This window comes from Thalia democratica, chromosome 2 (assembly GCF_965202585.1).
Source record: "Thalia democratica chromosome 2, ktThaDemo2.hap1.1, whole genome shotgun sequence".
NCBI classification, from domain to species: Eukaryota; Metazoa; Chordata; class Thaliacea; order Salpida; family Salpidae; genus Thalia; species Thalia democratica.
In genome coordinates this window covers 30353759-30368232 of record NC_139166.1, presented here as the reverse complement: position 1 = coordinate 30368232, position 14474 = coordinate 30353759, and the positions used below count along the sequence as shown (strand labels likewise).

Sequence of the window (14474 nt, the reverse complement as noted above, 5' to 3'; positions counted from 1 at the left end):
GATAACCAAAAGGTTCCTTAGTACACAAAATCCTCTGACGAAACTTTTTGAGCGGTTTTTTTTATTGTTCAATAAACATATTGATAGTGAGGTTTTACGTATGAGGGAGGAATAACTAGCAATGGAAGAAAAAATAATTTTAGAAACATATTTTATATTGTTTATAATATCTTTTTTATATTTGAGACATTTTCTACCACCAAATACTTTCTGTATAACTTCTTGGTAAAGCACTAAAAATTACAAAACATTTTTAAAAGTAATAAATAATTTTCCGTAAAGTTACAACCGATTTTGTTAAGACATAATTAAATAACAACTACACCCATTAAAAGTGGAAAATTAGTCGTTAAAAGTGTTCTGGTTTTATTTTATAAAATATTTCTTTAATTCTATTTACAAGTTATGTAAAATGCACTAGTTTGTAGCTTATAACCTGTTTTTTAATTTAATTTAAATACTTAGATCTTTAATATTTTACAAACATTTTAGTCTTCATTACTAATTTTGTACTGCTTCAAAACAAACAAAAAATATTAGGATTTTCAAAACTAGTAAGACAACTAATAGGGTAGATTATATCAATACAAACCATGAAATCAATTCAAACCTAGATAATTTATCTGACTCTATCTACTAACTTCTACTAAGGATTTAAAATAGTGTTCACAGAAAATGTCTATGTATATTGATGCTCTCCGAGCTAATTGCGTCTCCAATTGTATGTTGTACGCCTCTGTAACAATAGCTTCGGGGCTATCTTTATTTTCAGTTGATCTCTCGGTGTGCGACCGAGTGGGAGGTGGTTCAAGAGCGAACACCCTTTTTTATTTTGCTTAAACAATTAAAATAAATGTAGTCTAAAAAATATCTTATTTATTATACAGGAAAATAAGAAACGCAAACAAAAATAGTTTAGCAAAAGTAGAATGCTTCTTGCAGTTCACGACTCTAGTTGTGCTGTGACGGATGGTTGCTTGTACTATTTGCTGGTTCAGGACGCGGGGACTTATGCTTCCTCGTTGATACCGTATCTAGAGCGCGCGAGACAAAAGTACCATGTTGAAACATAGAAATGAAAGATAAGAATATTAATTTGATGCGAGACAAAAATAAAAACTCAAATTGAGTTATGCGCCCCGAGAGATATAATATTAGATAATTAACTGTCGTAAACTTATTACTTTATGACACGTTAACAACTTAAATCTAGCTGTACGCCCCGTCGACGTTGCTAAAGTACATATAAAAACTAAGAAGCGATAAAGAAAAATACAAAGCGCCAAGTGACGTTGCTTTTTTTTGGCACGAAGTCGGTAAGACTTGCTCTCTCGTTCGCTTGGCTGCTTGTTTACATCTAGATTGCATAACAATTTCCGCATGACCAAAGCAAGATCATTGCATAATGAATGAAGCATGATACATGGCGTAATTGATAAATGTTTTTACTTTAAATTAAGCAAAATGCGTCAACTAGCGGTTGTTATTATTTGTTTGAAACAATGCTTTTAAAAGCCAAAGTTTTTTTTTATCGTTTAAGATAGGGGTGGGCAACGTAAATAGTTGACGGGCCGGATCCAAAAAAAAAAGTCCTCAGCGGGCCGGAGCATTTCGAGTTAGTGATTTACCGGATTCAGCTGGATGTATTTTTAGATCTGGATCCTAATTTTAAAATTTTATCCTGATCCGGCTAAATACTAATTTTAGACAAAGATCCGGATCCGAACGTATGCTTATTTGAAAAAGATTTGGATCCGACCGGATGCTAGTTTATCGTGTATTTAAGAATTTTGAATCTATATATTAATTACCAAGGTTCTCAAATATGAAATTTTGTTTTAATAATTATAAAGTATTCATAAATATATATTTATTATAACTCTGGGTCGAATTAATACTAATTAGTCTTATAAAAACAATAATTTATTCACTAAAAAATACTCGAGCCTAATATTTCAAGCTAAAACATTAAAAAATTGTTAATTATTCTAAATTATATAATTTAGGCAATCCTTGGCTGGAGTTTTCATTAATAATATTATTCAGAAGTTAACTAACATTACAAAATTAAACTACTAACTTTTAATTTGAACAAACTAATAAAGATTCATCACATATTTTTCACGTATAAAAGAAACCAAACAACAAATAATTCTGATATAATAAACAGTTTTACCATAAAAAGCAAAAAAGTAAAACTAAAAGATCTCGATGAAACACTTAAGGTTATTCATGTATCACAGCTGTTTAAATCTAGTTGCATGACGGTTTGGGAAAATCTGCAAGTGCACTGAAATACCGATTAGGTTTGAGATTAGCTTATCCTTGTTAATGTTAATGGTCGGAAATGTTTGTTTTCAAATGTATGAAGTCTCAAACAAAACAACTAGGTTCATGATCATACTTTGAAGTTGACAAACTTTGGGTCGTTCAATAAGACATAAAAATCTATCTAAAAATCTACTAAAAGCAGCGATATTATATGCTTGATTTAAATTTTCATATCAAAATATTTAAAAAAACAGTTAAAACTAGATAAAAAATTACTTTGACTTAAAATTCTAGTACTTATACTTTCAAAATATCAAACAAATTGATCAACTTATGAAACTTAACTAAGTTCTGTACTCTAAAAATAACATTATCAAACAAATTATCTAAAATACTTTTATAAAAGTACTAACATAAAATAACGAAATACTAAAATAAAAAGAGATTAATTAACACTAAATATGATAACTATAACAATTAAATAGACTATTAGACTAAGATCAGTTTCACTAATGAAAATAGTACTAAACGAAATACTAACATATAAAACTGTCATATTATATATTAAATGTAAAGTTTAAAGAGTTTAGGAAAAATAATTACACTAAAAAGAAGTCAATAAGACATTTGTGGATCATCAAAGTTTTTAACAAGTTGTTTAAAATCTGGAAGTATACAAGAAGTAGATAATCTCAGTAAAAACTGCAGATTGGTATCAGTAAGATTTGAACGCAGCTAACTTTTGTTTATATACATAGTTGAGAATGTTTGTTCGCAAATATAACAAGTAATTTCATTGCCATATTTTTTAAATTAATAAACTTTGACTTGTTACTAAGGGCATAAAATCTGTCAAAATTTTAAGGTTTGAACTTTTTTTTAGTGAACTGTCACATTTAAGTTTAGCAGTTCTAACTGTATATTACTAGGTGCATTTTCGGTGTCAAACGTCAACTATGATTACACAATATGAAATTCTCATATTTAAGTCTGCAAAACGACGACCAAACTCATTATCAAGTGAAACTATTGTCATCAATTGGTCATCACTAAACTTAACCATAAAGTTAATCAAAAAGTCATTGATAAAAAAACTAATAGCAGAAAAGAGTGCAGTTTGTAGTCTCAACTTAAAATATTTCACTAAAATTTAATGTTGAGCAGTTTAACTTTAAATAATTGTCAATGTTTAAAAAGATTTTTTTTTACTTTTCTAAGCAAGTATAAAAACAACTACACATCTGGGTTTTTTGGACTTTAAATCATCTTGGTTAAAAAAGACAGCAATTTTTAACACGTCCATTTTTTAAAAGTTATTATGGTAGGTAAGATCATCAAAGTTAGTTTAGCACACAATTGTTTTTGGATAATTTGAGAAAGGATTACTTCAACTGACTCGAAACAGAAAAAGGTACTTAAACAAAAGAGTGTTTTTATCACCACAAAAATAAAAAGTTAATTTTACAAATGTTTTCAGGGTCAAAGTCTTACATTTTTGGTTTATTAAAATAATTCTAAAAAGGTTTTGTACAAACTTTGTAATATTTACATTGGTTGGCTGGATTTCATATAAAATTGAAAATGCTTAGCGGGCCGGATCATCTACTCGCGGGCCGGATCAATTTTGTCCGCGGGCCGGATTCCATTTAAATTTTAAAAAGGTTTGGGGGCCGGTCATTTTCACTTCGCGGGCCGGATCCGGCCCGCGGGCCGTATGTTGCCCACCCCTAGTTTAAGAGTTATTATTAAAAGAAAACAATTTTTAATTTAAATTATGTATAAATTCGACATTTGGACTATCGAAGCGAAAATAATCAAATTTTTACGTCGATGTCCAACAATATCTATAGCTGAATATAAAATATTAAATCAGCAATAAAAATATTTTGAAGCTTTAAGCATCTTTATAGATTAAAACAGAAGCAGATAACAACTAACTACCTTCATTAGTTTATAAAATTTAAAAATTTTGGACTATTTGTTTAATAACTAAATAATACTTACTTCATTGAGGTAGAATTTATTAATAAAATAAGTTAATAAAAAAAACAAAGTTTGACTAACAAAAGCAACAAAACATAATAAAAGGACAAAATATTATAAAATTGTTTCGATTCATTTAAAATAAGCAATCAGAAAAACTTGAACAACTTAAAACTATTTTATTGGAAACTTGTATTATTAAAACTATCATCTAGATTTAAAAAAACTCATATCATAAAAAATTAATACTTTTTTAGTTTAGTATTTTATCTTTAAAACCAAGCACTCAAAATTTTAAGGACGGTAAAATCCAGCGTCAATCTTATGTTAGCACTTTAACAAACTATCTTTTTGTTTTATATAATATATTTTCTAAAAAAGACAGTATCAAAAAAGATTTATTTGATTTATGATAAAATACTTTATATTATATTATATCTGGCTAATGTGTTCAAGCAATAGGAAAAAATATATATAACTTTTTATGTCACTTAAGAAACAATTGATAACAATATAGCTGTAAAGTTTAAAATATAAATTTTTAAATGTAAAATATTCAGATAGAAAAATTTATCTAAAAGTATAAATTTAGTATTAAAACTATAATATTTCAAACTATTTCTGAATATTGCTCAATTTATTTTTTATTTTTGCGATAATTTCTTCCAAGTAGGCGAATGTGTTCAGATCCTTCCTACCTGATTCCTCGTGCTCAAACTCGAATGCCGGCCCGTACTCGGCGAAATACTCATGTTCCGGTATTTCCCCCTCCAATTCCACGTCGGCGACGGCGGCGGTCATCCGGCACCAGCACTTGGCCGCGTTCGCTTCGTGGTAGCCCCCGCCGCCGAGCACCAACGTGGGGATTTCCCACTTTAAAACGAACTTCAGCACCGATATCAAACTGTTCGGGGTGAGGTTCAAAACTTTCATGGGGTCCCCGTTCAAACCGTCGCAACCCGCCTGGAAGACCACGGCGTCCGGGCGGAACTTCTCCCTGACAACCAGCAGCGCTTTCTTCACTATTGCCTTGTACACGCCGTCGCTCGCCCCTTCCTTCAACGGCAAGTTGACCGAGTAAAACTTGCCCCTGCCCACTCCCACGTCCTCCACGTTCCCTGTTCCGGGGAAAAACCCTGGCGTAGCGTGGTGGGCGGAAAATGTGAGGACGCGGTCGGTGGCAGCAAACGCCCTCTCCACCCCGTCGCCATGGTGAACGTCGACGTCGATGTACAGAACGCGTTTGAAGTTGTGGGAGAGGCGCAGGATGGACAAGACTATGTCGTTAATATAGCAGTAACCCGAGGCGCGATCTTTGTGGGCGTGGTGCCAACCCCCCATCCAGTGGACCGCAACCTGGTACTTTCCCTGACATAGGAGGGAGGCGGCAGTGAGGCTTCCACCGGCGATGTTGCGGCAGTACTCGAACGTACCCTTCCTCAGCGAGCAGTCGTACCCAAACCCGTACTTCAGATCCCCATCTTCCTCCTTTTCCTGCAAACAAGAACAAGCAGTTAACAAAAATATTTTTCAGCATATGGGTGCTTTTACATGTTAGCATTAAATTGACCATCAACAAAAGTTCATGCAACATTCTGCGACCTGCGGTGCTATAATAACATGGTAGACCACAAAATAACATAAAACCTCATTGTTGATAATGTAGTCGAGGTACTGTTTGGAGTGGAACGCGGAAAGGTCTTCATACGAGGCGAGGCGAGGTCGAACAGGTGTTATGTGTTTGAATAGTTGGCACGATTGTATCAATGTGTGGACCATGTGGTTCCTATTTGTTGTCGGTATGAAATCGTCACTCTTCAAAACGTACGCGTCGTTGTAAATGTAGCATGCTTTCTTCGTCATTTTTGCATGAGTTTATATATGACTATAAAGAGTGTTTATTTCTTATCGCTAATTCAAGAACCTGTCATTAGTAAGGACAAAAGTTGCAAGGAGACTTCTTTGATAGTTGTAAATGTTTTACAGGAAGTCATAAAAGCGAATGCAATTAAAGCACCTTTTTAAGGAAATAAAGAGAAATAAAATAATTTGTTATTACTCAAAACTTATAAAAGTTTATTTTTTAAAGGAAGTACGTACTCAACATAAATAACTAAGAATTTTTTATTCAAAGTTTTACAGTAAAAAAATCAAGGACAGAATCAACTACTGCAGTAAATTAATTAAATTCACAATCTACCAAAAACAACATATTATGTGAAAACAAACTTACACTCTAATGAGGTATAATTTTAAACTACAAGTAGTTTGAATTAGTGAAAGTATAAGTCGAGTTGCTAATTAAAAAATCTTCAAGCAAAAATCATAGAGTATTAAGTCGAAATAAACAATTTATTAGAGTGTTGTTTTTCAAAAAGTGCATAGGATTTTTTTTTATAAAAAAACCTTTCAAAATACTTTTGTATTCTTTTTTAAATGGTTTTAGTCGCTAGGACTTCACAAGTACAAATGTAGTTCTTATTTATTCTAATAATTAAACTTTACAACAAATAAAACATTTGTTTCTAATAACTTGTACATTTAACTAATAATTCAGTGTTTTCATATTTTATAGTGTTTACTATGCTAAGTTCTTTAATTTTCGAAAAATATTGTATTAAGGAATATTGTTAATCGACCTTATAGAATCCTTTATTAGGTTGTAATATACAAAAAAACAGTTTTACAAATCCAAAGTTTTTTTATCATAGTTTTATTTGAAAACTGTAGAAGAAAAAAAAGGGTCAATTTGTTTATACAAATTTACATGTACAATATCTTAAAAGTATAAAACTAAAGTAAGTTTTCAAAACCAATTTCGCTTAAATTGAGGATTCAAAAAATGTTAGCATAAAAAAATATTAAGTCACAAAACCATTATGTTACAAATTCCTTCAAGACAATATATATATATTTCTCATTTTTTAAACTCATAATCAGTCTACATATACAATACTAACAAAAACAATTGAACTGTTTTTTATATTTTTAATGCATAATTAGTGATCTATTATATGCACTAAAGTTGTTGTTTTTTTATTAAGTTATTGTTTATGGAAAGTTCAAAAGCTTGAAAACAACTGGTTAATCTAAAAGTTTAAAAACAAGCTTGATAACTTAAAAACTATAACATTATTCATATTCAAAACTTGAATAACTTAATAACAATAAGCTCAGTTTCACTCTGGTTTAAATGACAAATATATAATGAAAATATAAACACTGATTAAAACATAATAAATTAAAAATAAAATATGTACATTTAAAAAACTGATTTGTTCTGTATACTTATATATAAAAGATTTAATATATCCAAACTTATATAGAATAAAAAAGAGCCAATACTGCAGAATAAAACCATTTGTAATACATAATAAATAAAACTTTAATGCTGTATCATTATAATATTTTATTTAGAAAATGCTACAAAAAAAAATTACAGAAAACTCCTTCCAACAGTAAAAAACATTTGTTGTAATAAACCAATAATTGTTACCTTACAATGAACTAAAAAAATAAATTATGTATGTATCACAGTGTGAAATAACTTAAGCATATAACAACAAAATTAAATATTGAACAAAATTTTTTTATTTATTTTCTTCTAATTAAACTTCTTGTTGGCTAATTAGTCTAAATTCCATGTCAAACATGTGTTGTTGTGGACAGTTTTTTTATAGCGCAAAATCAAAAATTTAAATTAATTATTCTTGCAGCTATGTTAAATTTGAAATTCTGTGATTGGTGATGAATTTGAAATTAACTCCCTTGCTCTTCACAGTTCTTGTTTATCAAAAATTTTCGTTTAAACAGTAAAAAATATAAGTTGAACTATGTTGACATTTTATTTTGAAGGTCACTGTCAAACTCTTTTAAATAAAAAACAGTCAGAGCTGTGTGTGTTTTAGAAGATAAATTTTAATAAACATATCTACACAAATTGTTGATTTGTCCAAAAGTGACATATTTGTTCTTGGATTTTGTGTCAATATTAGTTAAAGTATGTTCATCCAAAGACTCTTGTGAGCAAAACTAAAAATTTTAAATAAATTTTTCTTGGCATTACATATAAAATATTCTTTACTGTTTTAATACTTATTTTTGGAAAATTTCATAAACAAAAGAAGCTTAAAAGAAGATTGTGAAAGTGATCAGGTAAAATATGAACACTTAAACACTATTATACTTTTTTGTGTTTACCGGCAAAAGCTTTTTTTGAACTTTTAAGTTAAAAGCTTGCTTCACCTGATTAAGAATACTTTTTGTTAAACTCAAGCAGCAATGATTAAGCAATGTCAACAGTATGAGATGGTGGTTTTGGCATACTGTAACTGTTGTAGGTGACATGCTTACAATTCATGAACTACTAGAAGAAACTTTTTCATTTTGTTTTTTGCATCAAAAGTGTTAAGTCTGTCTGTAAAACATTGTTTATTTTTAACTTTTTTCTGACTTGTAGAAAAAATCTCTCTCCACCCCTTGTTGCTTAGAAAGTGCATGATTATAACAAAACAGATAAGTTTTATGCACATTTTCAGATGGCATTTGACTTGCAAGTAAGTGCCTTTTGTAAAGCAAGCAAGAGCAATCAACTGAAAAAAGTCCTCTTGTGGCTATAAGAGAACTATTATCTAAGTAAAAAGTCATTTGAAGTAAACTCAAACAACAAGCATCTCAAACTCGTTCTTCTGAGTTAGTTTTTACTGTTTGTACTCAAGAATAAATAAAGTTTTTAAATCTAAGGCTTTATATTTTTGAGTGGACCAAAAAAAATCTTTTAGTGATATAGTCAACCATTGACTTATTTTTAGGATCTAAAAAAGCATTGTATAGACTGCAATACATAAAATCTATTATGTCAACAAAGTCATTTAAACTTTTCTTTGACACATCTAAACAAAAATTAATTGATGGAAAACACAAAACTAACAAACAATTAGAATTTTTGTTGTAGTTAAACAGGCAGTAAATAGTTTGACCAGAAACTTTTAACTTAAAATTTACAGCATTGCCTCTAAAGCTGTGCATGAGAATTTCAAAAAATAGTGAGATACATGCCATGAATTGAACAACATTTCAGAGTTAGCAACTTCTGGATAATACTTGTAAAATACTTCTTTTTGGCTGTCAGCATTCATTGAGTTTTACATAGATAGCTGCATGAGGAACTTTTATTTCTGGAAACTTTGATCCAGCAAAGGGAATTATAACTTTTACTTCACCAAGTTCATTAGTATTCACTTAGTTAGGATTTAATGATGATTCTTGCTTAAAACAAAGTTTAACACATCTACTAATTAGTGATCTTGAAACTTTGTCAATATTTTTTATGTCAACACTACTGTCTTCAACTGAAACAAAAACGCCACCTAACCTAACTAGGCAATTTTTATAAGCACTACACATCAACTACAATGCATCAATTTTTTTGTGTCTTCATTACTATACTGACTTGTTTAAAAAAATACAAAGAATGTTTGTTGAAAAATCCCACTTGTTATGCTTTTAGTGAGGATATCTAGGGCATAATATGACAAACACAACCTTATATGTTTTTTTTTTTTGCTTAAATTAGTATCTTTAACCTCTTCAGACTGTAGATGAAAACTTTCTTCATTTCAGTTGATTGTTGTTGGTTACATCATCATTACTATAATCAGAAGTAAATTCAATGATGTAGACCCATCAGTTGAAGTTGAGGGCAACCGTTGTTGTCTTTGCATCTATAGTTTTGCTGGTAATGGTGTAGAATCTAACTTTATAAAAAACCAGTCTAATAATTTAATTTTAAAATGTTAACAGTAAATATATTTGTTCAGCAGTTGTATTATTTACACCATATATAGTAAACACAACAAGATATAAAATAACAGTTTTAAATGCAAAAAAAAAAAAAGTTAATTTCTTTTCAAGAAAGGTAAAAGGGTAACAGCAAAACTTTCTTATCTAACTTGTACTAATTTTAATTTAACCAATGTGAACAAAATTGTAAACTTCAAGCATAAAATATTCTTTATAGCTGTACAGCTACAAACCCAATTTTTTAAACTGAGATAGGGTATAAATTATCATATATATATAGTAGTGGTAAACTAAATTAGTGTTTCCTAAGTGTGGATCTAGCTAGACACAAAAATTTAAACAACATGTAAACTGTTTTTAAAACTAGTGTGCTGCCAATTAAAATATGTAATAACTTTAAATATAAAATAATGCTTAAAAAAACTGTCTTTAAAAAAAAAATTATTTAAAAATTTCTATATAAATTTTAATTTTTAATTGCTTTTTAAGGGCATAGATGGAGTAAAACACTTTTTCACAATTTGATCTTATTTTATTAAGTTTTTACTAAGCTACAAGATGCTTTTTACACGTTTTAAAAATTCAAAATAGTTTTTGAGATAAAGCCGGTCAAAGCCAGAAAACAAAAGGTTCCTTATGGGAGGCTAACTAAAATGGCAAATAAATAGAAATCACTAAAAATATCTCCTCCTACGTTTTTTGAGATACCTAACTCAAATTTTCAGGAATACTACTTGCAATATTTAGAAAATTATCTCAGAAAAAAATTTAAAAAAATTAAAATCATATAAGAAAAAAACAGAAAAAACTATTTTAACTAAACACATCAAACTTTCAAAAACTTTTTTTTCAATAATATTTAGAAAAACCCCTTGTAACAAGTTTTCAAAAGAAAAAAATTATGAACAAAAACAACATCCTTTTTTGTTTATTTTCAAAACTAAAACAAAATGTCAAAAATTTAACAATTCTGACAAAACAAGATATTTTTTCTAAATATTTCAAAAAAAATTCCTGAAACTTGAGATTTTTACCTCAAAAATTCCAAGTAAAGATGATTTTAAGTGAATTAATCTTGTCAGCTTTTTAGTTTGAGTCTCCCATAAGGAACCTATTGTACTCTACAACTTTAATATATCTATATCCCAAAAATTGGTTTGAATATCACAAATTAGCTTGGAGCTTACTTGAATCTATAAAAACAATCTAAACAATAAAAAGACATAATTGTAAAAAAAAGATTTACTCCCCTAGGCGATCTAAGATCACATGAGATCTTAACAGCGGTTTCTTGCAACTATGCCAGCCTAATGAGTCCTTATAAGAACAAACTGGTCATAGGTTATCTTGGATACTGTTTTGATGGTTGTGTGGTAAAGTTAATTATTTATTAGTAATTTATTTAGAAATTAAAACATTAAAACTATAGCAAAAAAGTTTAGTAGTGACAAACCATTGTAACAAATTATCTAGTGTGATCAAAATACTGTTTCTAGTAATTTACTGTGTATAGCTTTTGGGAGTTTGAAAACCACTTTATTAAAGAAATTCAAAATATACAAAACATATATAACTTTATTATATTTTAAAAAACTACAGTTTAAAACACAAAATAAGACTTGTAAAACATATGAAACAAATTAGGGTCATATTCCAAAAAATGATTGTAGATTGTCAAAAAGCTTAACCAATCTTTGTTTTTTGAATCAAGGACTTGAATTTTGAAGCTTAATTAATTATCTAATAAACTTTCAAAGTTTTAAGTCAACACTTAAAAATGTTTTGACTCCAACTATTATAAAACAATCTATTTTAAATTGTTTTTTAATTATAGCCCAAAAAATAATAAATTTAATTTGATAAGGTATAAAAATCAATGCAAAAGTTAGTAGAAAAATAATCTTATTTGATTGGATGTTTTTATCTGACTAGTTTTGTTATTACATAGTTTTCAGTTATTTAAGAGAAATTTTAGGTACTTATCTCAAAAAATGTAGGAGTAGATAGATTATTAGTGATTTCTATAAATTTGCCAGTTTAGATTTCATCTCCTATTAGCAGAGGATGGCCACATGTTTTTGAGAAATTTCTTCTAAGTTTTTTAAATTTCGTCTAAGCATTTGTAAGTATTTATTTTTAAGTTTTTTTTTAGTTTGAAATTAAGTCTAAAGTGAAAAACTGTGTTAAACAGTGTAACAACATTCAATAGGTACTGTAAAGCTACCTTAAATGGGTTTTTAATAATAAAAAAATCAACAGCTATTTCTATGCCTGATGAATGCTGAAGAGTGAAACCTGACATAGGTTGTCTGGTATACTGCTGTTGATATTCATCAACTTATCTATATGTTAGATTTTTGGTGTCAAACTGAAATTTTATACTAAACAGGTAAAAATTGTTTAAAAATCCAGGTGTTTTTAGCCTAAATTGTCATATTCCAGGTTTTTCCAAGATTCCAGTTTTAGTGGTCAATGATTTTTGCGAAATTTCTTCCAGGGTTTATGAATTTCTTCCAAGTTTTTGAAAGTACATGTTTGTGAGTCTATTTATAGTTTAAAATAAAGTTTCAAGTAAACAAATGTGTTAAATGGTATAACATCATTGAAAAGATACTATAAAGCTACTTTAAATGTCTTTTTTTTAAATTAATAATGACAAAAAAAAATTATTTATATGATAGATTTATGTCAAATCAAAATTTCACTGCTTAACATGTAAAATTTTCTCTAATCCCAGGTTTTTTAGCTTTTGAAATTTTTTTAGGTTTTTTTAGGATTCTAGGTTAAGTGGCAACCCTTTATTCGGAGTTTTTAATAAGTTTATATTTAATTTGTACTGACTGATTTTGGGTTCATTTAGGTAGTGATCTCACATTTGCATTGAATTTTTTAGTTGCAGCCTCAGAACACTTGCTTGGAAATTTGATTTTATGATTTTTCCACACTTTGTGGTTTTCAATGTTGAGGTTTTAGCCATGTCTGCCAAGTGTCAACTGCCAAGGTTTTTTTTATGAAGTATATAGTTTTCTTTTTATTTTTGTAATTAAGAAAGACAAAAAAATAGAAAGTGAAATTACAAATGATGAAACTTGCTTACTTCAATTTTGCATAAAAATTAACATTGAAGAAGCATAATGAGTACTAAAATGAAGTAAAATTAATAAAAAAGTTTATGTGATAGACAAGTGGGTTTTGATCTTACAACTTATACAGCTTTCAATTTTATTTTGACCCTTTTTCTGCCAGGATAGTCTTCTGGTTAGGTATAGTTTTAGTTGAAAAATAAAACAGTTTTTTGTTGGAAAATTTACTGCATATATAGCAATAGAAATAATATACATATTCTACGGCCCAGTACTTGTTACAATATAGTTTATTGAACAACAACAAAAAAAGCTCATACCATTTGGTTGTAGGACCTGGTGCACAAAGAACCTTTTGGTTATTTAGTTGCACACCACGGGGATCTTTTAACAGGACATTACAATCATTATCCAGGACAATACAACCAAAAAATATAAACTTTTTTCAAGGTAAAACATCTTGTACAACAGTGTACATGTATAACTTCAATAAACTTTTCTAAATTTTTGAAAATTATTTTTAAAAGCCAACTAGTTTTTGAATTTATTTTCAAAAATAATCGTTGTTGAAAGTATTTAACAAAGTTGTTTTTATAAAATTATAAACAAAACTGCTACTTTATTGCTAGATTCAAATTTGAGCATTTTTCATTTCTACATAAGTTTCTTTAGCGCCCCCCACCATCTGCTATCTAATAGTTTATCAATTACCAGTTTACAATAATAGTTCAGGAGTCAGGACAGGACTTAGGTTAACTTCAATCTAGAAATATATTTCAGTTGCCAAAAATATAAATCTAAATTAAGCTAGTAATAAATATGTATTTAAACTCTTATTGTACTATAATAAAATTTTAAAGAAGTAAAATACAGTAACAAGTATATAGTATTTGTCTATTTAACAATTTACAAAGGAGTATTTTATAATACTAAACACAGTGCTTTCTACCAAATCTAAAAAGCTGAATAGAATTTATTAAAGGACCAACTAGTTATTGAGTATAGAATAGACTATAGAGTATTAAGTGAAACAAGAAAACTACTGCTATTATACTAAAAAACATCAGTTTAAATCAGGGTTTCCCAAAGTGGGCGATATCGCCCCCCTGGGGGCGATTTTAGTAATTTGGGGGGCGATAATTAGTAAGGGGGCGAAAGGGTGGGCGATAACTAGTAAGGGGGCGAAAAGGGGGCGATTTTAAAATTTTGGGTTGTCATGAAACTATAGCCTGTGTTAGAGTCCTCCATGTTAGTCGATTTGTCCGTTTTGTCCTTGGACCGCAAAACTCGTTGAAGGGAAAGTTTCTTCGACTTGGAAGTTTTTCCGCGCGTTGG

At 29.1% G+C, this 14474-nt stretch overlaps 1 protein-coding gene across 1 annotated transcript; it reads right to left on the bottom strand.

Moving 5' to 3' along the window:
- Positions 1-4699: 4699 nt before the first annotated feature.
- Positions 4700-6128, bottom strand: LOC145829254 (histone deacetylase 8-like). The gene is made up of 2 exons (XM_082936999.1): positions 5902-6128; positions 4700-5748 (listed from the first exon to the last, which is right to left on the bottom strand). Exons 1-2 carry the CDS (start codon positions 6115-6117, stop codon positions 4870-4872), a joined length of 1095 nt encoding a protein of 364 aa, XP_082793125.1. The 5' UTR covers positions 6118-6128; the 3' UTR covers positions 4700-4869.
- Positions 6129-14474: the final 8346 nt, after the last annotated feature.

What these genes read in the sequence shown, in the direction of transcription:
- LOC145829254 (XM_082936999.1), bottom strand. Translation starts at nt 6,117, where the DNA reads ATGACGAAGAAAGCATGCTACATTTACAACGACGCGTACGTTTTGAAG. An exon ending in ACTACATTATCAACAATGAG is followed by an intron (nt 5,749 to 5,901) that starts GTTTTATGTTAT and finishes TCTTGTTTGCAG; the next exon opens with GAAAAGGAGGAAGATGGGGA.